Here is a 23908-nt window from a genome sequence, read left to right as displayed (position 1 = left end):
TATTGTAAAGTATTACCCCTTTTCTTATGCCTCTACTTCCTCTTCTATGTATTTACTATAATCTATTAGTTATTTTTGATGAGAGCCTTATGCTGACTGTTTTAGATAATGAATGGCTCGCATACATCAGTTAAACCATGTAAACATGTCAAATGTAAACTTGCATGAGGAACAATATCATCACGGTTCGTTTTAAAGGAAAGTTGAAGATTCACTTCTAAATGTTGATTTGTCAAAACAGCATTTAAACACAAAATACTCATTCGCATAGCTTTAGTGCATATAACAGTTTACATGCAAGTTTTATCTTCTGATGGATGAATGTCACACTATAAATTCAAAATATGTATCCTTAATATTTAGTTATTGTTTAATAAAAGCATTAAGACACTCAAAGCTATCCTATATTGTACATGCAGCCTGCAGCTAATCATGATTAGCATCTTTTAACCATTTATTATTCACAATATGTGACCCAGTCTGTAAAAACCCAGCAAAAAAGTATTTTTTTGTGGTGTACTATACTTAAAACATCCTATAAAATATAACCTTGATATCTTTAATATTGAGCGAGAAACAGAAAAGTTAAATACTTTACAGCTAAACTGCATCCAAAACATATAAAAAATGCATGTATTAAAGTTTCAGTAGAATAGAGAGACGACTGCACATCATAAAGCAAATCATTTGTGTTTATTTACAAAAATACGATTGCAAATCAACAGCAGGTAAATTCTAACAAAATCGTAAATCGTCCATAAGGATCGCATATCAGGTTTGCACTACTGCAAAAATATATGTAGCTATAAGAGCTGAGAACCGTATATCGGCCTTAAATAAGGTTGCCATAGCAACCACTCTAGCTCTGACAGAGACATGAAACCCTGGGAATGTTGATTTATTTTGGACCGCCAGGCCGATGTGGTGACTACAGTTTAACATTCGACTGATGAACACAGATGAGTGATAGTGAGCGACAGCAGTGTAGCTGTGCTGATAAAGGACATCAACATGAACCAATAACTCAACAGCAGAAACAAAGCACACAAATGAAGAATCAGTACAGACCCCGTGCAGCGCTTGCGCATGCTTTCTGCATCCGTCTACAATCCTGGTCTGCCTGGTTTCAACAGCATACTGTATTTTACATATAAACGTGCCATATTTATTGCCTTTGTAATTTATTTCACCCTTCTCTATTGTTTTACCAGAGAAGAATGAAGAAGGAAACTCTGCCAAATTAACTCTGTTAATACTTCAGATATCTGCACCAGCTAACTCGATCAGTATTACAAGTATGGTTTCAAACTCAGTTTAGGAATTGTAATCTTTAATGTTTTACAAAAAGGCAAAAAAGACATACAGAAATAAAATGAAGATTTGCACAAATCAAGTTGTATGCATCTGAGTATAACCACACATTATTCATAATGACAAAATTCAAACTGGTTTCAGTAACTCTTCATTTCATTTATATAACCATCTGCATCAATTCTGTCAGTTGTGAATATGAGCCTATATTGATAGTTTTGAAGAATAAAAGAGGTTTATTTGTATAATTGAAGTATATTGTTATATTGTTCTGTGACTGACAGAGCTCACACGCGTCTACACCTCACCTCTGTGTCTAACACACATCTGTTGTTTAGTCGTCTACTGTGATGTTACGGAAAAGATAAGCCATGGACTCTCCGTTGTGAATGCGTCTGATAGCTTCAGCCAAGATCATACTGACGTCTACAGTTTTGATCTTGGGACACTGCAGTTTTTGCACTTCGTGAGGAACGGTGTTGGTAACCACCACCTGAAAGAGTATTCAAATATTTCACACATATTATAATCAGACATGACTCTTTCATTGTATCTTTGACAGACATCGTGAAGCTTAATGTTTTAATTCATTTATATATAAATGTGTTTTTGTGCTGACAAAAAATCTGTTTAATTTAGATCAACATTGTATATAAAAATAATTTCAATAATGATGATTAGAATATCCAATTCAGCTATTCTGCACATTAAACCGAAAGTGTATCCATCAACTCAACTAAAAACAATGCATTTTTTTTACTTTCCGCTACTGAAATAAACAACCTTAAGGCAATTTTGACAAAGCAGGCATGTCTATGCCGCATCTCTATGATCCAATTCATATACTTGTTTTAAAGTGTGGAAGGTTTACTTGTTATAACAAGAATTAAGTTACATTGATTCAAAACTATTGGCTTTTATTTGTTTTGAATGTACCATAATGTTTTTGAAGTACAAAATCAAAACCTTAAGATTTCTGTTTTGTTTGTTTAACTCTTTCCCCCCAAGCATTTTTTCCAGAAGTTGCCAGCATTTTTTATGATTTTTTCAAAATTGTAATGCCCTAGAGAAAAATATCTTCTATAAATATATAAACATGCAATATATTGAATTAAAGAACTGACCCTCTGCTTTTAAACAAACAAACTTTTAATGCCATCTTAATTACAGAGTTCCCACAACTTAGTTAACTTCAAATTTAAGGACCTTTCAAGGACTTTCCAAGGTGCAATCCCCCTCAAATTTGTGTATATCAAATTCAACCAATGGTGAGGCTTAACGGCAAAAACGGGGGCCGTTTCTCAATATGCGTTCTTGTCTGTACTTGTGTTCTTGTGGACTTGTGAAACGTCATCAGTCGCGGACCAAGTACTGTTCCAAATCAAAGTTCGCATCAAGCCCAAGTTCACATAAAATCCCCGGATGTGTTCTTGATCCGCCCATTTTATCGAGGATGCATCAGAGGAGACTTGTGTGTGACAGCGAAGTTTCCCAGAATGCATTTCGCGTCAAGAGTTCGTTCTTCCGAGTCTGTACTTGCAAGTTCGAACTACGAAGGACACAAGTCCGAGTTTGGCGTACTTGGTATTGAGAATCGGCTAGGGTGACGCGGAAGCCAGGAAGTATATCGCTATCTGAAACAATGCCAAAGACGGCGTTAGAGGGACGCAGGAAGTATGGCAAGGAAGACGCAGCGTCTCGTTCCCTGCTCAGGGAACAACAGTTACATACGTAACCGAGACGTTTTCATGTGTCAAACACAACTATAGGCAAAAAAGCATTTTGGTATGAATCAACATTCGCATACAGAAGCTATAAGCATTTAAAGGGATAGTTCGGCCAAAAATGATATTAAACCCATGATTTACTCACCCCCAAGCTGTCCGAGTTGCATATGTCCATCGTTTTTCAGACAAACACATTTTCGGATATTTTAGATCTTTCTGTTGATTAAATGTAATGTTACGGGGTCCAGCAATAGTCCACGACCTTCAAGTCCAAAAAAAGTGCGTCCATCCTTCACAAATTAAATCCAAACGGCTCCAGGATGATAAACAAAGGTCTTCTGGGGGTGGTCCGTGCGGTGTTGTTGTGGAGGTATCCATATTTGAAGTGTTGTTGACTTTGTTGGCTACCTTCCGGTAGCGCCGCCATCTTAGAGTCCTCCGCATTCAGGATGAGCGCTTACGCAGCATACAGCGGTTTCTCTGCTGCTGCTCTGTCCCCCGCCCTCCGAATTTGTCATACGTCACTAAGAAAAGTGCGTACACTACGCTAATACTCTCTCCTGAGTCTAAGATGGCGGCGCTACCGGAAGGTAGTTAATTACATTAATACAATTTTAAATGTGGATATTTCTACAACAGCACCGCGCGGATTGCCCTCGGGGGACCTTTGTTTGTCGTCCTGGAGCCGTTTGGATTTGGTTTGTGAGGGATGGACGCACTTTTTTTGGACTTGAAGGTCGTGGACTGTTTCTGGAACCCGTAACATTACATTTAATCAACAGAAAGATCTAAAATATTTTCTAAAATATCCGAAAATGTGTTTGTCTGAAAAACGATGGACATATGCAACTCGGACGGCTTGGGGGTGAGTGGATCATGGGTTTAATATCGTTTTTGGCCGAACTATCCCTTTAAAGTGAACAGTGTAGCACGTGTGCTTAAAGTCTAGAATTTTTATGATATCATCCTACACTACACAGGGAACAATATGGATATTTTTCCAGAAAACGTCTTGCATAAAATAGATTCAAGCACTTTCAATGACCTGTATATGTATGTATATTTTCAAAAACTTCCCAGGGCCTTGAATGTTTTTCTCCAGATTCACAAACTTTCCCGTGTGAACCCTGTAGTTAGTTTTTTATCACCTCACAAATATGGGTATGTTTTCTAAAAAATAAAAATTTTTAAACAAAAAGCTAATATAATAATAATATAAAGATCAGATTGAGAACGTTCATCAAACATAGAGGCTGTTTACACCTGGTGTTAAGATGCTTAAGATCGAATCACAAGTGGACGACGCTAAAGACAGGTGTAAACGGGGTGTAAAACATTTTGAGATTTTCCACTTTCAATCACATTCAAAGGTAGTTGAAAACACCTTCGACTGTATTGCTTTTGTGGTGTAGATGCGCACGTGGTCGAATGTGTTCAAACAGCCTCAAAACAGACATAATATTAGTCATTTTAAACCGTAATTTTTCCCACTAGCATTTAAACGAAACAGAACCATAGACCACCCCCTCACAGTAATCAGGACAGAAGCAGTCAAAAGTGGACAAAAGAGATGGATTAAAATACCAGATGTGATGGCTAAGCCAACACTATTAAGTTTATTTTTTGTTTTTCTTTGAAAATTGTTTTATTTTGTAGAGTGGTTTGTGTTGGCATGAATTTGCTTTATTTGAAATGATGCTGTGTATTTATTAAGTTTATTTTGACCCTTAATACTTAATACGATATATTGTTTATATTAATTCTCTTGCTAGAGTGCACGCTAGAAATGGAAGAAGACAATAAGTTTGAGATTTGGGTCTTATTTTCATGTTTATTTCATATATTTATTTATTTATTTATTGGTTGTGCCACGGTTCATGACTGCAGCGTGAGTCGAAGGTCGGTAATTTAAAAGGTTTTCTTTTAAAGTTTGAGATGTATTTTTTCAATCATTTCTTTTTGTAAATAATTATTTTTCTTTTTTTTTCATTTGATGAATATTTGGTGTTGATATATTTTCTTAGTCTTTGAATTTTGTGTTCACCCTTTTCAGAATGGTTTGGTCGGCCAATAAGGAAATGCATAAGCTGCAGATCATTATGAAATTGATTTTGAGATCCTGGGAGAGCAATGCAACCAGAGTTTGAGAGTGGACAGATTTCCCTGTTTTTCTAATTTATGGGAATCTTTTTGATTGAAAAAAAAAAACAGAAATAAATTGAAGTCCAAACAGGACATTGATTATAAGCAGGGGTTCCTGTGTTTTATGTGCGAGAATCCTCACACCAGATGTAAACGTAAATGTGTCTCTTTTGTCCACTTGTGATCAGATCGACCAAAACGCATCTTAATACCAGCGCCACCTCGTGCATAATAGCAGAAATATGGATTGCCGTAAACACTCGTCTTTGCCAGAAAAAGAGTTTATAACAAAAATGTTAGTGTAATAATAATGCTTAAAAAAAGACATATTTAGGAGATCTGTGTTTGACTTATATTCTCGTGTTTTTATATTTTGTTCTAATGTTAAAAGTGCAAACATGTGTTATGTGTTGGTTTTAGCCTGAGTCGCCCCCTATGGTTTCAAAGAATACTGCAACAGCAATCATTCGAGTATAAACTAGGCTTCAGGTGTTTCTCTATGCCAGGTGTCACCAACCCTGCTCCTGGTGAGCTACCAACCTCCCGACGTCGGTTCAACACACCTGTCCGTAATTATCAAGCAACCTTGAATAGCTACTTCAGCTGTGTATAATTAGGGTTGGAGCTAAAATCTGCCGGACGGCAGCTCTCCAGGAGCAGGGTTGGTGACACCTGCTCTATGCAGTGTCAGTGGGGAACAGACTCACTTCATCTATAGCAGATTCCTCAATGAGACGTGGAGCATCTGCAGACAGGAGCCCATGAGTGGCCATGATGTAAATCTTGTAGGCTCCTCTCTCTTTCAGAATCTCAGCTGCGGCCACAAAGTCCTCCACGTCGTCTATGATGTCATCCTAACAGAGACGGCAAACAACTTGCAGTTATCTTATTAAAATCTACAGACACCCCATTCCAGGCATAGCAACTTATGAAACAACAACGTACAGCAATATTTTTCAATATCTCTTGGAAATCATTTTATTCTTGTTACAAAAAGGTTAATGAATGAAACAAAGTCAAACTTAAATGATGCTAATAATAGTTAACAACTTATTTTCATAACATGTGCAAAAAAATTCTTACAACAATGATGGCAATGCGACCTCCAACGTCTCCGACGACAGTGATGGGAGGTTTCTCCTTGGCCATCATTACTATAAAGAGAAACATTGACTAGTCTTTCAACATATTCATTTAAAAAAAAATTATGTTAGATAAAAAAAGTCAATCAATCACATTCCACCATCAGAGTAGATTGGGTAAGATGGGCTCAAGTGTGTGCAATAACTAGTGGTCGACCGATATGGTTTTAATGGCCGATATTGAGAAAGCAAGGCAACCGATATGAAGCCAATATAATACAAATGTGATTACAGGAAATGACACAGAAATTGGTGAAACTAAATAAACATCTGTTATGCATAATATTTATAAATAAACACACTTAAAATATAACATATTTACAAGACATATTAAGAGAAAGATAAAAAATACCAAATATCGGCCGATATATCGGCCACTGCAATATATCGGTCTATCACTAGATTCAATCTCATGCAAAATCTGAGTCCTAAGACATTGCATAAGATTTTTACTCATTGATGTATGCTTTCCATTTTACCCCACCTACATTCACAAATCCACATTAGTAATAATAAAACTCATCGTGGCACATGCCATGCAGAAATCAAAACAACCTCTTGGTCTGCCAAATAGTGGCATTTAAATGCCTAGAAGTGCTGGATCTGTTACTACAAATATATAAACTTCATCTTTGAGTTAACATGACAAACTTCAGGAGGCTGATTGCAGGGCTAATGTCACTTATTCAGAGGAAAGACAAAAGAACACACAGCCAAAACACACATACACACACACACACACACACCAACCCAAGTGAAGGCAAGAGAAAAATTGGAGGGTCAATCTAAGAATACACAGGGGTTAAAAGGGTTATACATGCCTTCAACACATGCCTCTTATTGACAACGCAAACCATAAAAATCTATTTTTATATAATTTTTTGTATATTATAGACTTGCAGACCGTCGCATTGAGCAGCGTTTAACAAACCACATCTGGTGTGAAGATGTTATAAATGAACTTGGCTAAACACAAAGCATGGCAGGTGGAATCCCATTGCATGGGCTTGTTTAAAGCCACTATAAAATGTAAATGATAGCAAATTTATGTTCACTCATAGCTGTGAGACAGCTACATAATTTCTTTCTATTAAAAACTGAACTAGAACTGTACTAGATCTACTACTAGAGGATACTGACCCCAAATCATATTTAAAATTGCCAATTTGTAGGTGCAAGCAAAAATGTGCTGTTTTTGGGTGTGACCTTAAAAATGCAAATGAGCTGATAGAAAACAATCACTGATTGCCATGATGGTGGTTTGTTGAAATTGAAACTCAATTGTGCTGTCAATTATTTCTCTCTCTCTTTCTGCACTAAATGGCAGTGACGTGGTTGGATAATGCAGATTAAGGGGCGGTATTATTATAACAAGATCCCCTTTTGACATCACAAAGGGAGACAAATTTCAATGACCTATTATTTCACATGCTTGCTGACAATGGTTTACTAAGTTACTGGGTTGATCTTTTTCACATTTCACTATTTTCTATGTTGATGGAAGCACGGGGGACCCATATATAGCGCTTTAAATATACAAGAAACTAACCTAAATTCTGACACTTTAGTGGCTAAAACGCATGAACAGCATAGAAATAAGATGTATGTTTGATCCTATAAATTAAATAAAAACAATGCTGCAAAACATTTCTATAAGCTCATGCGGGAAAAAAAACATATGCCGACCAACCTTTACGTTTATCTACAGTATTTTTCAATGTCATGCATTTTCAAAATGATGTAGAAGTATTGTTTAAAAACAGGTCATTGACCACCGTTTAAAAACTCTTATTTTTACAAGCAGGCATGATGCGTTGATTTGCGAGATCAGCCCGGATCACAAAGAAAGGCAATTTATTAGGACAGACATTCAATGGTTCCTTTTCTGAACAATGATGTCTACGTGGATTTTGAAAGTAAGCACTCCCTCTGAGGCTTCTTAGATCTGTTTCGAAGCACGCTGAAGTTTACACGTGTATTTTATTACTGCTATCAGAAACCAGTGTTAAACACACTGGACTCTAAAGAACATCTGTGGATCTGGCAACCAGCAGAAATGTTCTATATTGACTTTCTTTTTGTCACAGTAATGGTGTGTGTTCTCATGGTTTGCTTCAGAGTGCTTGGACTGCAGATGCTGAGAAACCTCGGTCACAGCACACATGCAATAAGGAACCATTTCAGCGTGTTCCCTGCGGTAGCAAACAGAGTTAACCATCATACTTGGGAGCTCTATGCCTGGGAACGGAGCTTGTTGTTTGCCTATTACCAATAAATAAACATCACGTTAAATAAAAATCCACACACAAATGATAAAACATACAGAAGATACCAGAACTTTAACAATCCACACAACAAAACAAAACCTTAGTAATGTATATAAATGGTTTTTTAAAACTTTAATTTAAAAAAAAATACTGTTGTACTGTTGAGAGCAAGAAAGGCTCTTTTAAGGATTGCCAAAGTTCAATGTTTTGGATAATATTCTTTTTTATAAGGGTAAATCTAAGTCTTACAGTAAACAAGATATGTTTTAACACTTTGAAAAGAGTGAAATGGTTTTCTATGATAATCATAATTTACCATAAATGCTGAATAGAGTTAAGCTTGTTTGAACTTTACTTTTGAAAGAGATTAACCAAAAACATACACTGAACAAAATTATAAACGCAAGACTTTTTGTTTTTGCCCCCATTTCTCATGAGTAACTTAAAGATCTAAGACTTTGTCCATGTACAAAAAAGGATTTCTCTCAAATATTCTTCCCAAATCTGTGTCAGTAAGCACTTCTCCTTTGTAGTGATAATCCACCTCACAGTTATGGCATATCAAGAGGCTCATTAGACAGCATGATTATTGCACAGGAGTGCCTTAGGCTGGACACAATAAAAGGCCACTATAAAATGTGCAGTTTTATCACACAGCACAATGTCACAAGTTAAGAGGGAACGTGCAATTGGCATGCTGACTGCAAGAATGTCCACCAGAGCTGTTGCCCGTGAATGTTCATTTCTCTACCATAAGCCATCTCCAAAGGCGTTTCAGAGAATTAAGCCCCACAACCGCAGAGCATATGTAACCACACCGGTCCAGGACCTCCAGCATCTTTACCTCCAAGATCATCTTGAAGACCAGCCACCCAGACAGCTACTACATAACCAAAGAATGTGTGCACAAACTGTCAGAAACCGTCTCAGGGAAGCTCAACTGCATGCTCGTCGTCTTTATCGGGGTCTCAACCTGACATTGTCGTCATAAACGACTTAAGTGGGCAAATGCACACATTTAATGGCGTCTACCACTTTGGAGAGCTGTTTTCTTTACAGATGAATCCCAATTTTCACTGTACAGGGCACATGGCATACAGCATGTATGACGTTGTGTGGGGGAACGTTGTGGATCAAGTGGTCCATGGTGGCGTTATGATATGGGCAGGCGTATTTTATAGACCAGTGGTTCTCAATTCCAGTCCTTGGGCCCCACATCCCAGAATGCTTTACATGTCTCCTTATATGAAACACCTGATTTCACTCATCATGTTCCTTAAATAACACACTAACAAGCTGATGAATTTAATCAGGTTTTTTTATATATGGAGACATCTGAAATGTTCTGGAAGGGGGGCCCAAGGACTGGAATTGAGAACCACTGTTAAAGACAATAACACAGGTGCATATTATTGATATTTAGAGATACCGTTTTGAGATCCTGAGGCCCATTGTTGTGCCATTCATCCACAACCATCACCTCATGTTGCAGCATGATAATGCACGGATCTGTACCCAATTTCTCGAAGCTGAAAACAATCCAGTTCAGGGGTGTTCCAATTTCTGCCAATATCCAACATCTTCGCACAGCCATTGAAAAGGAGTGGACCAACATTAATTGTGGGCCACAATCAACAACATGATCAACTGCGTTAGGCAAATGGTGGTCAAACCAAATACTGACTGGTTTTCTGACCCCCAATACAGTAAACTGCACATTTAAGAGTGGCCTTTTACTGTGGCCAGCCTAATGCTGCTTACACACCAAACGCGAAGCATCGCGTTCCTCACTCTAGATTACTCGCGGGATTTACCTTCGTGTCATGCAAATTTTGCAACAAAAATGTTGCGTTTATAATTTTGTTCATTGCATTTACTTTCAAAAATATTCGTACCTATTCACAGTGAGAAGGAAAGATGTAACAACTTGATTTTCCAACTTTGGAAGAGAACAGTGCCATCTACAGATTTCTAAATACAATAGCACTTTAGTAAATTCTGAGAAAGCTAAAGGGTTGGTTCACCCAATAGTGGAAGGTTTGTCGCTTCCACACCCCCATGGACAGCAATGCAATGCAATTTACAACTTTCAGATGCACGCACTCACACTGTACTTTTAACGATCCGAGCTCGGGCGCACTTTCGTCATTAAGATGCGATTGTTTTGAAAAAAGCAGGAAGTAAAGCGCTCTCTTAACACTGGAACCCACCGTAATTATAAGTCTGTGTTTTTTATTCGGAGTCGTTTGGTGCGCGATTACAGACAGCCCTCTCACATGTAATTATATTGCTTAGTTGATCTGTCACGTGTGCAGCTCAGACATTCACGTAACCCAGCTGCGTGCATCAAAAGGTTTTTACGGAGGCTGATAAAGGTGAGTGGTCGCGCAACTGACTTCTTCACCACAGCCTTCCGCGCCCGAGCCCAAGTGAACCACGCTCCAGCCCACCTCTGCAACCTGGCCGCAGCGCGATTAATCAATCCGGTACAGAGCGATCACACTAGTCAAACGAACCAGGCTTTGTGGGTCAAACGCGCCCGAGCACGGTTTGGATAGTGTGAGTACACCCTTAAAGGCATTGTTAAAATAGTCCATGTGACTACAGTGGTTCAATTTTCAATTTGGTTAAGCAACGAGAATAGTTTTGTTGCTAAAAAGGTTAAGGCTGGGTTATACTTTACCTTTTAGTCATACATGAGGATCAGTGTACAGTTTACATGAAGCAAATTTCATCTTCTGAACAGTGCGTATGCACGTAAAGAGTATGTAGCAGAGGAGGGGCATTGCATGCATACTCTGTCTGGTAAGGAAGTATACTTGGGCCTTTTAGTGCTCATTCTACTTCTGCATGCGGCCTAAGGCATAGCCTTGACGCCAAAGGTTATGCAACGATTTTCATTGATACTTTTGCGTTCTGTTGCGTCGACATGTAATTACACATGCAGACCGCTAGTAGGCGTATAACCCACAATAACAGAGCAAAAGCAGAAGAAGAAGCAACTTGCCCAGTAAACCCACAAATGAAGATGAAACTTGTATATGTTATTTGAGAAGACCAGCAGTGATGGAGGTACACAGACACCGAATATCGTTGCAGTTTGAGTTAAATATCACATCTCAACGGAGATAATTTTGTCCTGTTCTAACAGACTAGTCACAGTGCTTGCGGTATACGTAGCATTGACGCACTGTTAGATTTTGAAGAAGTGCATGTCAGGCTACGCCGTAGGCTAGGGTTCGCATCTCTGCATAGGCTACGCCGTCCAATCGACCTAGAAGTATAAAGGCTGCTTTAGTCTCCAACCCGTATTCATAAAAAAAACACACGTTTGCTTTAAAGCAACGATAAAGAGTTTTTGCTCTTTGCTCCCCCTACAGGTTGGAAGCGGAATTGTCCATTGCCACTGTTGTAAATAATTTAGCCTACAGCAGCAAAGCTGGCTCTGATTGGATTGTAGGCCTGCCGTAAAGAAAGTTTTTGTAGTTTTCACTCGAACTACAGGACCGCGACCCGACCGTTGGAAACTTCTTTAGTGCGGTTTTGGCCGATAGAGGGCTGCAAAGCGAATGTGATAGTGCCGTTCACCCTGTTTCGAGTGGATGAACGACTGAAACGTTTTTGGAAAGGTTATTTTAAGGTTAAAAAAAACTCTTTAGTGTTGCTTTAACACATCAATGGAGCAGTCGAATGAGGCATCTATGTATACGGCTGACGTGTGGCAGTGTTTAACACACGTGCTGCTTTCATGAATATGCATCAGAGACTTTTTGAGCACAAAAAGAATTTTTATCGCTTCATAAAATAAAGATTAAACCACTATCACATGGACTATTTTAATAATGTCTTTGCCGTTCTGAACCCCGAAAATCGCGAATCGCGTTGCTGTCCACGGGGCTCTCGGATTTCATAAAAAATATCTTAATTTGTGTTCGGAGAAAAAACAAAGGTCTTATGGGTGTAAACCGGGATGAGGGGAAGTAACTAATTATCTTTTTAAGTGCATTTGAAAAAAACTTTCCCTTACATTGAGTTTAAAATAATTCTTGATTCTCCCAAAAGCTTTGCAGAGTGACTGCCAATAAACACATTCATTACTAAACACACTGTATGAATCTAATGTAAACATACCCAGGACACATTTCAAAAATAAATAAGGCAAAAACAAACATGCAATGATGATAAGAAAATTCACTAGAAGTTATAATGTATGTTTTACTGCAAATGTCACACCCATAACGCTGGAATTGACATATTTTAATATAAACCATCATAAAGGCAGTTTCACAAATGTATGCATGCCTCACAAGTTAAATAATATATATATATATATATATATATATATATATATATATATATTTTGTTTGCAATATGGTGGAATTGGACATATTACTAAAAGAGCTGAATGTGAGATCTGGTTGGAGAATAATTAATATATTATAATGGTTTCATTTTTTCTTTCTTTTGATTTTAATGTGACAGATGACATTCACCTATTTACCATTTTAAACCAAAGAAATACGTGAGAGAAGCCTATCAGCTTGGGTCTTGTTTAATCTGGCTCAGAAAGCCTGTTCATGCATGTGATGGTTCTTACATGGCAGCTCTAGGCCGGGATGTCCGGTGCTGTTGCGGACGCAGGGAGGAGAATGACGCCCATCTGCCATGTCTGACTCTGAACACTGAGCTTCACCGTGCATGACGGCCAGACCGAGACGCAAACGCTCTGCGTACGACTGAGCCCTAGAGAGATAAAAAAAAGAAAGACAGAGAAAGAATTTCAACGTTCATGTATTTAGCAGACACCTTTAACTAAAGCAACTTGCACAAAATATCTTCACATTAAAAAGTGAATGATGATTGGTCATTTTACAGTCTGTCAAATGATGGCATTAGTGTCTTTTTCTGAGCATCTCATGATAAATGTGAAAAATAAAAACTTAAAATTTTGGCCAGACCCGCTCATAACTATAACAAATACAACACAAGCCTATGTTGGTTACCTTTTGGCAGCAGATGGGGACTTGGCTACAATGATTGCATTTCTGTAATCAGGGACCTATGCAAGAAAGATAGAAATGGGAAAGACACAAAGTTAACGTTTCTGTTAGTAAAAGAGGAAGGTAATCTATGTAAAAAAACAACAACAGCCCACCTCCTCCTGTATGTACTGCAGTAGAAACGGGGACGCACGTAGGTTATCCACAGGGAATGTAAAGAAACCCTGGATCTCTTTCTGGTGCAGATCCATGGTAATTATGTGCGACAGACCTAGTTAACGTTGCAGATTAGACAAGCCTGCTAAAAACCACACTAAAATGACATTAAAACTAGGGATGCACTGAATGTTTGGCAACCGAAAATAGCAAAAAAAGAATTTTCGGTGTTCAGCCAAAAAGGGAAGGAGAGACAGAATACATTTTATTAAACAATGAGGCCTTTGATGACGCGATCAAATAGCAACAAAAGCAGAGAGAGGTGCGCATGCTTAATAAATGAAACTTGTAATGCTACTGTACTTATATTTTGAAATCAAGACATCCTGAACAGCATGCAGCGTATGAGAAAGACACAGCGGTGATTATGATCCTGGATACTCTGCTAAATGTACAAGGGAGAGCGAGAGACTCTTTATAGATGAGAAGAGGAACATCGAAGAGCGTCAGCAGCAGGCACGTGCACACATAGACATCCAAGTGGGCTTGAGCACCTGCCCTTTTTATTCCTGGAGAGAAAGTGCCCTTTTTTTTCTGGGGTGTTTTTAAAAAAAATATATATATATATGATCTTTATTCATATAACAACTGATGTCTGTCTGTTTCTTGTGTTTTTTACTTGTTGCTTATTTAATTTAACATGAATTTATTCAGGAATCATTTAAATGAGATTTAAACTTTTATATAAAGAAAAATAGCGCTATTTGTGGCACACAAACGGTTAACAGATGAGTCCCGCCTCCAAAATTCACATCGCTAATATGATTGGCTTTACCTTTCCTTAGTCCCGCCTCTCTAACTTATTTCGCTTTATGATTGGCTTGTCTACACTCGTGCTGCATCATTCGCGCTTCAAGCGCCAAAGCTGCTCAGCCTGAATACGAGACGCGATGTCCATAATTATGCAGCAGCAGGCTACCGGTAAGTGTGTGAGGAAGAAAGCATTCTTATATTAACAGTTTTATGCACAAAATATGGGACACGTTGTTACACATAACGATTCAGGGACATTGTTTTCCATGGCAATCCCATATTAACCTGAAGAGTTGCAAACGTGTAACAGTGTAGTGTATGTAGTTTAAACAGACTGCTCAGAAAATAATAAAGCACTAACAATAAAATAATTGCTAACTGCAGTGCAGTAGTAAGCTTTTTTGTTTGCGTTTTTTTTAATGTCTGTTAAATAAGTATAATGTGTTATACTGGAGTGCTGGAGTAGATTGGGAAGAAATCTGATGGTTCAGTATTTTACTTGCCCAGTCAGAATTTTCACTGACATCACAAAAAAGTAAAATATAAAATACAAATAAAATAGGCCTAATCTATATTTGTTGTTTCTGACATGTGTAACCCTAATAAATATGAAACCTAAGATTAAAGGTGCCATAGGATGTGTTGTCATAATATGTTAAATTCTTTGACAATTACATAGAAGGTATGTTGCTTTATTAAGTGCAAAAATTATCCAGAAACGTTTTTACATGTCTATTTACAACCCTCGAATTTGTCATTTTAATGAAATGGTCTATTTTTGCCCTATTTGAAAGGGTCATGAATAATAATGTTGAGCTCTGCTCTGATTGCTCTGCTCTGAGGCTCATGCCAGAAGCTCATATTAGTAAACAGACCTTATATTTTGAGCCCTTATCAGACAAAAATACATTTTGAGTAACAACTAACAACTAATCAGCTAAACGCTAGCATATGATATAGCATTTATTGGCATGTAGTGCTAACTCAGCAGTTACAACTCTGTTATTAGCATTTTAACAAATTTGTAATTAATGTGTAATTTAATGTTTTCAAAACATGCACATTGTGTAATGGCTTCCTTTGCTGCTCTATAAACCTAGACTACTAAGGAGACCATGGTGTCTGTGTGAACTGATTATTTCGTAGACATCTTTTGAAAATTAAACAATTGCGTGAGTTTGAGGAAGATAAAATTAATTAACTTTTTTAAATAATTTTTTAAAAAACGAACTCAGAATTGTTTTAATATATATACTTTTTGTTTAAAAAAAAAGAAAAAAAATACATAATTATGAAAGGTGCCCTTTATTTCACTTGAGCCCCTGCCCCTTAAAATGTCTGTGCACGTCCCTGGTCAGCAGTATGTAATAAAAACTTCATAGAACCTGTAAATCCTACCAGACTGCCTATGCGACTACTTTTTATTAAACTGGCACAACTGCAAAATTAAAATATAATTATACTAAAATAATGTGCAGGCGATAATGTCCAGTCACTCTCCCTTGTTGACCCCCCCCCCCCCCTCTCGTCTTTCTATCATATCTCAGGTGCTTATCACCACCCTCTGCCAGTACATTTACATGGGGCAAAAGCATAAAGCTTGACAGAAGGCTGGTCTGAAGCATGGCCAACAATTAACACCTGGTATTTAAAGGGACACTTCACCCATTTGCATTAAGCTTTGTATAGTTAGAACCCCAGTCATGTTTTTGAATGGTTATGCATAATTTCCTCAGTTGCCCCTGAGATAGGAGAAATACAGATTTCATTGTTACACTTCCTTCTTTCCTTCGCAAACTAATATTATGTCAGAGTGTACTGCTTGTGTTGCAAGTAAACATGCTGCACAGTGTTTTGTACATGACAAATGTAAGGGCTTTCTCTGATATTTCAGCGCAAGTGTTGAAATAAGCATGCACAACTTCAACACGCTTGCAAAATGAAACTAATAAAAAACGCAGAGATCAGCCACTTTAATTTGATCAATGAAAGCCTAAAGATAGTGCTGTATACTGTGTGTTCGTGCTAAAAGTCGAAAAGACTTAAATAAATAAATAATAATAATAATAATACATTTTATTTATAATGCACTTTTCATCACAGATCTCAAAGTGCTACAGGATAAAAACAATAAAAATGAGAAGAAACAGTTAAAAAATACCTCTAAAGAGAACTAAAAGCTTTGTTAAAAAGAAATGTCTTAAGACCTTTTTTAAAACAGTCAGTGGATTGCGGCGCCCTCAGAGTGTCAGGAAGGGCATTCCATAGACGTGGGGCAGCAGCACAGAAAGCCCTATCACCAATAGTCCCGAGTCTAGTTCTGGGTATGTGAAGGAGGTTGGAATGAGTGGAGCAAAGGGAACATGATTTGTGTTGTGGGTTGATAAGTTCTTTGAGGTAGGGGGGGGAGGGATTGTCCATGGATGCATTGGTGTGTGAGGAGAGAAACCTTGTACTCAATCCTGGAGGAGACGGGAAGCCAGTGGAGTGAGTGGAGAATGGGGGTAATATGTTCATGTTTCCGCACTCTCATCAGGATCCTAGCTGCAGAGTTTTGGATGTACTGAAGCCTCTGCAGATTCTTGGAAGGGATCCCAATGAAAGGTGCGTTACAGTAGTCCAATCTGGTTGAGATAAATGCATGAATCAGCTTTTCGCCATCAGGGAGGGAGAGAATGGGGCGGAATTTGGAAATGTTGCGGAGATAGAAGGAGGAGGTCTTGCAGAGGTGATTTATATGGGCTTCAAATGAAAGTTGGGAGTCCATTTTTAGACCAAGATTTGTGACTGTTGATGAGAGGGGGATGTTTGAGCCAGAAAAGGTGATGCTGGTTATGGGTGAGGATTTTGTCTGGTGGGGAGTGCCGATCAGGATGGCTTCGGTTTTGGAGCTGTTTAGTTGGAGGAAATTATGCTCCATCCATACGTTTATCTCCTTTAGACAGATGGTAAGTTTAGAGGGTGATGACTGTGAGGATGGGGTTGCAGCTGTGGCCTTTATATAGAGCTGTGTGTCATCAGCATAGTGAAATGAAATGTTGTGACGACTAATGATTTGGCCAAGGGGGGTGAGGTAGAGGATGAAGAGGATGGGGCCAAGAACTGACCCCTGGGGAACACCACAGGTGACTGCATGAGGTTTTGATTTGGAGTGACCCAGAGAGATGTATTCAGTCCGGTTTGTGATGTATGATTTGAACCAACTGAGAGCAGTGTCATCGAGTCCAATGGTGCAGTGGAGCCGGTTTAAAAGAATATCATGATCGACAGTATCAAATGCAGCAGAAAAGTCCAGGAGGAAGGAGGGAGGGAGACCCGCCATCAGATGATATGAGAAGGTCGTTTGTGACTCTGACGAGGGCAGTCTCTGTACTGTGGGTGGAGCGGGAACCAGACTGAAATTTTTCAAAGAGGTTATTATGTTTTAGGTGATCCTGAAGGTGGGTGGCAACTACTTTCTCAAGTACTTTCGATAAGAAATGAAGATTTGAGATGGGCCTGTAGTTAGATAGAATTTCAGGATCAAGAGTGGTTTTTTTCTGCAATGGTCTAATTATGGCATTTTTTAAGGCAGGTGGGACATGTCCAGTTTGGAGGGAATGATTTATAACAGCGGTGATCAGAGGGGTTAGGACAGTGATATGGGTTTTCAGATTAAATATTGTGTTCAGTACCTGAGATTAGATAAATAGGCTCAAGTAGGCGGTCTCGTGTGGCTGTTCAAACACATTCGACCATATGCGTGTCTACACCACAATCACAAAGGCCAAATTACAAGTCCTGGCCAAATGATATATTCAGAGTGCATGGAGACATTTTGTAGTGATTACAGCACAAGAATGTGATTTCTTCACTCAAGTATGTGTTAAAGTAGCCTAAACCTTTTACAACAAAGTAAGAAAAAGTTGATAGTAAGTATGGTCAAGTAAAAAAATAATAATAATTTGAGTATATAAAAAAGAAAATTATCTGTATTTGTTATTAATTAATTAATGCATTAAACATGTTTGGACTTAGTTTTAGTGTTTCTTTTTTTTCACACCATCCAGTGACTGATGCCAGCAAATTGGGGCCCAGCGCCACCAGCTGTACAACTTGGTGGCCAGGGCCACCCCTCTCAAATGTTAAGTCAAATGTTCAGCAGCCATATCACCCTGTAGCCCAAGACAGCTTGCCCATTGAAGCTACGCAGGGCTGAGCCTGGTCAGTACTTGGATGGGAGACCACCTGGGAAAACCAGGTTGCTGCTGGTAGTGGTGTTAGTGAGACCAGCAGGGGTGCTCACCCTGTGGTCTGTGTGGGTCCTAACACCCCAGTATAGTGATGGGGACACTATACTGTCAAAAAGCACCCTCCTTTGGATGAGACGTTAAACCGAGGTCCTGACTCACTGTGGTCATTACAAATCCCAGGATGTCCTTCAATAAAGAGTAGAGGTGTGCCCCGGCATCCTGGCCAAAACTTGCCCATTGGCCTACTCCACTAATAAGCTGGTGTGTGGTGGGCGTTCTGGCGCAATATGGCTGCCGTCGCATCATCCAGGCGGATGCTGCACATTGGTGGTGGTTGAGGAGATTCCCCCATTCATATGTTATATTATTATAAGTCTGGAGTCCTGTCTACAATGATAAACACACTAATATTAAATGAGAAAGAAACCGTTTATTATAAAAAGCTTTTTGTTAAGTGCTTTTTCCTCTGTCATGCTCCTGTCAATCTCTTGCCATCTCTCCTTCTTGACCCTGACTAAGAAAGCACACGCGCATCCACTGCTTAGCGTAAGTGCTGCCTTTTGTTGCAAAAGTTAGAAGTAAAGGCTGTGCGTTCGACCTAGAGCTGCAACTAACGACTATTTCTTCTGTCAACTAATCTGGCGATTATTTTTCCGATTAGTCGACTACTCTAACGACTATTTTTTATTATTAATAAAGTGTTCTTTTTTTTGATTAGCTATTTAACCTGTTGGATAATCTGTTTTTCTACTCTCTGTCTGATCTGACAATCATTGTTTGTTTTATTGTATTTTAACACAACTGAATGCTATTTTCACATATTATCAGACATATAGGGGCGGTTTCCCAGACAGGGATTAGACTAGTCCTAGACTAAAGTAAATATAAGAGCTGTCCAAACTGAAAATATTTTGCACTGACATATCTTAAAATACATCAGTGCCCTTAGTTTGGCCTCAAAATGCACACAAGTAATGTTTTTAGTAAGGCATGTTTGTTTAAACTAATTATATTTCCTAATTAAACTAAGGTCTAGTCCTGGCTTAAGCTAATCTCTGTCCAGGAAACCACTCCAATAACTATTAAATAGTGACTAAACATGACCCAATAACCTTGTGTTTAATCCAACCAGCTGTTACTTTAACTACTAAGTTACTAAAATCTTGATTTATAAACGCGGCATCAATTCGGCGCAATTAAAAAATTGCCATTACACAGAGTTACTACAGCAGGCATGCGCGGGCATAGGAGAGAGAGAGAGAGCGCACAAGCACATAGAGAACCAGTGTGTGTGGGAAAACACTGCTAACCTTTCATGATAAACTCGAATCAGTCGTCTTCTCTGTCAGTAACATCTGACGTTTACGTGAAAATGCAAGTACACAGAGGAATCCGCATGGAAAACACAGCCAACTTTTAATTCTTTCACTCAGTGTCATGTATGAGAGGCGCTGTCTAGGGGCAGAGAGAGAGAGAGCGCGCAAACGCACAAGAGAGGCACCACCGAGCGCTCACAACAATAAATGAAGCCGTTTTAAATTAAAATAAAAATGTAAATGTTGCGGCCATTGTTGATTTTGTGGCGCACAAATCAATGTATGGAAAACACTGCCAGGAGCAGAAGCCGCCATTACGCAAGATGAATGTAAACAGCGACGCGTCGATGCATTTTACGCATGTCGACGTATTTTCATAGTCGACGTAATCGATGACGTCGACGCGTCGTTGCAGAACTAGTTCGACCATGCACGTACGTTAGCGTACCTACTAAACTCCGGGCCTACGCGTCATTGCAAGTTAATTAAGTTAGAAAAATGAATATGCATTTTGTGCAGGAAAATATAAGATCAGATTAATATCCGTTTAAAAAAACATGTTCGTTGTTCGGCTTAGTGTTTCATTCAATTCGCCCAAGAATTTTCCTTTCAGTGCATCCCTAATTAAAACAGAAGGCATTACCTGCTTTGGCTAACATGGAAGCAAGGAGTTTGCACACTATAGATCCTCTCTTTCTCATCTTACACTGTTTACTATAAGGGAAGTATGGGATCACCCCAATGATATTCTTGGCGCAGGAGGTCTTCAGTGCAAAGGCCATAACCAGCAGCTCCATAATAGCTGTGTTAACATCTCTGAGAAACAGAAACATGTATTTAAGCTCATCGTTCTTTAGAAGTGCAACCACATATGCAAAATCTGTATTAAATAGCACAAGCAAGATCAATATATACATGCACATATACAGTTGGATAATGGGATACAGAAGAAGCTAAGAATAATGGGTTATTATAAAACACAAGAGGTTAAAGGGACATCACACTTTTTTTTAAAAAAATATGCTCATTTTTGTTTGTTTGTTTGTTTGTTTTTTGATAAAAAAAATAACCAAAGTGTTGAGATATTTTTCCTATGTAAAACTTGACTCTTCTGTAGTTACATTCTGTACTAAGACTGACAGAACATTAAAAGCTGTGATTTTCTAGGCAGATATGGCTAGGAACTATACTCTCAAACTGGCGTAATAATCAGACTTTGCTGATGTAACATGGCTGCAGCATGCTAATGGTCTAATACAGTGGTTCCCAAACTTTTTCCCCAGGCACCATCTCGCGGCCCCCAGTTTGAAAACCACTGGTCTAATAAGATTCAATGGATTGTGCTAAGCTATGCCAAAAGTGGTACCGCCAGACCCAGAGATCAGCTGAATGGATTCCAAAATGGTAAAAATCAAATGTTTAACTCTAGGGGAGCTGGAAAAATTAGCATATTTTCAAAAAAAGTGGAATGTCCCTTAATAAGTTTAATCTAACTCATCTAACAAACAAGTAGTGGTTTCTTCTTGTAAATTCAATGCAGTATTTTTCTTTTGACTGGCAATCTTACCTGGGAATGGTTTGAATGATAAAGATTGTTTGGCCTCTAACAGACTCCTTGATCTCAACTCTGGTTTCTGTCAGATAAAAATATTAACAGTGTTAACTGGCGCTGACAAAATCATTTAGTTAAATCTCCTAAAGGACATGTCAGGTTCTTTGTTTTTTCAAAAAAAAATCAAAAGTAACACAGTAAAAAAAGTTACTAAAAAAATGTTGTTAAAGGAAAATTAGGCATGCACCCCTAAGGAAAATGCCTAATAGTCTCATTTTAAATGGATAGTTCACCCAAAAATGAAAATTACCCCATGCTTTACTTACCCTCAAGTCATCCTCAATGTATATGATTATTTTCAGATGAAAACAATTGGATTTATATAAGAAAATGTCCTGGCTGTGCCAAGCTTTATTACGGTAGTAAATGGTGTTTTGATTTCAACCCCCAAAAAGTCCATCCATCCTTTACAGAAGTAATCCACATGGCTCCAGGGGGTCTTATAACCTGTGTTGGTCGTTATCGGAAGCTACTTTTTTTAAGTTTTAAATATTGATTTTTATCTTACAAAAATCACAATGATAGCCATTAGAAGGCCTTTATTAACCCCCTAAAGGTGTGTGGATTACTTCTGTGTAGAATGGATGGATCTTTTGGACTTCAATTCAGTAGTACCATTATAAAGCTTGGAACAGGCAGGACATTCTCTAATATAACTTAAGATTTGTGTTTGTCTGAAAAACGATAATCATAGAGGATGACTTGAGGAGGGTGAGTTAATCATGGGGTAAATTTCATTTTCAGGAGCACTATCCCTTAAGGGGATAAAATGTTGATTTACTTAGCAATCAGAGACTACCCGGACGGACACTTCTCATTACTTGTAAAATGTTTCATTCTTATTAGTGTAATGTGTCAGAATGTTTTACTATTACAAGTTCTGTCAATCGTATTATTGAAATACAGTAGTAAAAAAAACAACTGATAATAAAAAATCTGGACACACTTTTTAAAAGTACATCTGTGTAAACATGAAAGGGGTTAAGCTGGTCAATAACAGATATATCAGTAAAGCATGTGATTTACCTCTGTTTGATTCCTGATAAACAACAGACTTTCCCAGCTCAACTCCAAGACGCCTGAGGTGCAGATATAACCAGAAAATCAAGATTGATATGCATTGGCAGTGTTTTATGGTTATGAATGTTACTTTGGCATAAATAGATGTTTTCTTTTCAGTCACAGTTGTCTTCAATGAATGTAACGATTGATGGATTTTAGGACCAGTCAGTCCCATGATCTGGTTATGCGATTCAAACCCACTCCTGACTACACTGAGGATCACTCTCTCTGACTGTACCATTCCAGTCAGACACTGAATTTGCTTTCTACTGAAAATGACATATGGATGTATTGTATAAAAATGAAAACTTATAGGCAGCAGAAGTATACACAATATTAAACCACAAGCCTGGACCCGTTGGGGGGATTTTCTTTGCACTTTGGAATCAAATTGATAATGTCAAGAAAACAAGGCCAGATCGACCTGTCATGTGCTTTTCTACAGGCCAAAATGACACATCGCATCAGTGCCCATCCATACAGAAATATCAGGCGCTTAAATAAAGGATTACATGTGAAATGTTATGATGTAAAGTGATACGTACTCAGTGATCTTCTTAGCCAGTTCAGTGCATGCAGGAGTGGAGTTTGCAGAGAAGACACGATAACCGCTTTTAGCCACGTTCATGATCAACTACCTAACGATCAACTACAAATCTAACGGGTTTCCAAGATATGTGGATACGACTACAACAGATATAATATCCTGTGGTTTCGTCTTCATGCAAGAAAGCGAGTTGTGATTAGGGAATGGGCTGAATGAAGTCCAACTACAGTGTGCGCCTTCAGAAGTTTACTGCAGTTTCCACTGTCTGCGACTTCTGCTGATGTCTGTCAGCGAGAGACGGACAACTGAGGCCCCCTACTGGCCTGGAGGACTTACACAATTTCACCTGCCCAGAACCCATGTTAACAGCCCTTCACTTAAAAAAAAAAAAAAAAAAAAAAAAACAGCCCGTCACTTGAATCAGTGATAATTTTTAGATTTAATAATTCTCTGTGCACCGTGAAGTATGTAATATTTTACATGTAGTAAGGACACACGTTGTACAATGTCATTTGCATGTCCAATGAGAGCAAACAACGAACCGACATGCGGGAACCGTCAAAGTACCGCGAGAGTGGTGA

The 23908-nt window shown here is 38.4% G+C and overlaps 1 protein-coding gene across 2 annotated transcripts; it reads right to left on the bottom strand.

Annotated features, from left to right (window-relative positions):
* Positions 1 to 674: 674 nt before the first annotated feature.
* Positions 675 to 23624, bottom strand: LOC129427442 (phosphoribosyl pyrophosphate synthase-associated protein 1). Of its 2 annotated transcripts, XM_055183929.2 has the most exons (11): positions 23326 to 23624; positions 22745 to 22797; positions 21674 to 21740; positions 20750 to 20922; positions 13745 to 13860; positions 13593 to 13648; positions 13187 to 13332; positions 8546 to 8584; positions 6264 to 6334; positions 5888 to 6034; positions 675 to 1804 (listed from the first exon to the last, which is right to left on the bottom strand). In XM_055183929.2, the coding sequence occupies exons 1-11, from the start codon at positions 23406 to 23408 to the stop codon at positions 1646 to 1648; spliced, it is 1110 nt and encodes a 369-aa protein (XP_055039904.1). In that variant the 5' UTR covers positions 23409 to 23624; the 3' UTR covers positions 675 to 1645. The 2 variants fall into 2 exon arrangements, with proteins under 2 accessions (XP_055039904.1, XP_055039912.1); XM_055183937.2 differs by lacking the exon at positions 8546 to 8584 and having other exon boundaries at positions 23326 to 23620.
* Positions 23625 to 23908: the final 284 nt, after the last annotated feature.

This window comes from Misgurnus anguillicaudatus, chromosome 19 (assembly GCF_027580225.2).
Source record: "Misgurnus anguillicaudatus chromosome 19, ASM2758022v2, whole genome shotgun sequence".
In the NCBI taxonomy this organism is placed as follows: Eukaryota; Metazoa; Chordata; class Actinopteri; order Cypriniformes; family Cobitidae; genus Misgurnus; species Misgurnus anguillicaudatus.
This window is presented reverse-complemented; position numbering and strand designations above follow the sequence as displayed.

What these genes read in the sequence shown, in the direction of transcription:
- LOC129427442 (XM_055183929.2), bottom strand. Translation starts at nt 23,408, where the DNA reads ATGAACGTGGCTAAAAGCGGTTATCGTGTCTTCTCTGCAAACTCCACT. An exon ending in TTCCATGTTAGCCAAAGCAG is followed by an intron (nt 13,861 to 20,749) that starts GTAATGCCTTCT and finishes AACGTTAACTAG; the next exon opens with GTCTGTCGCACATAATTACC. An exon ending in TGCAGTACATACAGGAGGAG is followed by an intron (nt 13,649 to 13,744) that starts GTGGGCTGTTGT and finishes TTTCTTGCATAG; the next exon opens with GTCCCTGATTACAGAAATGC.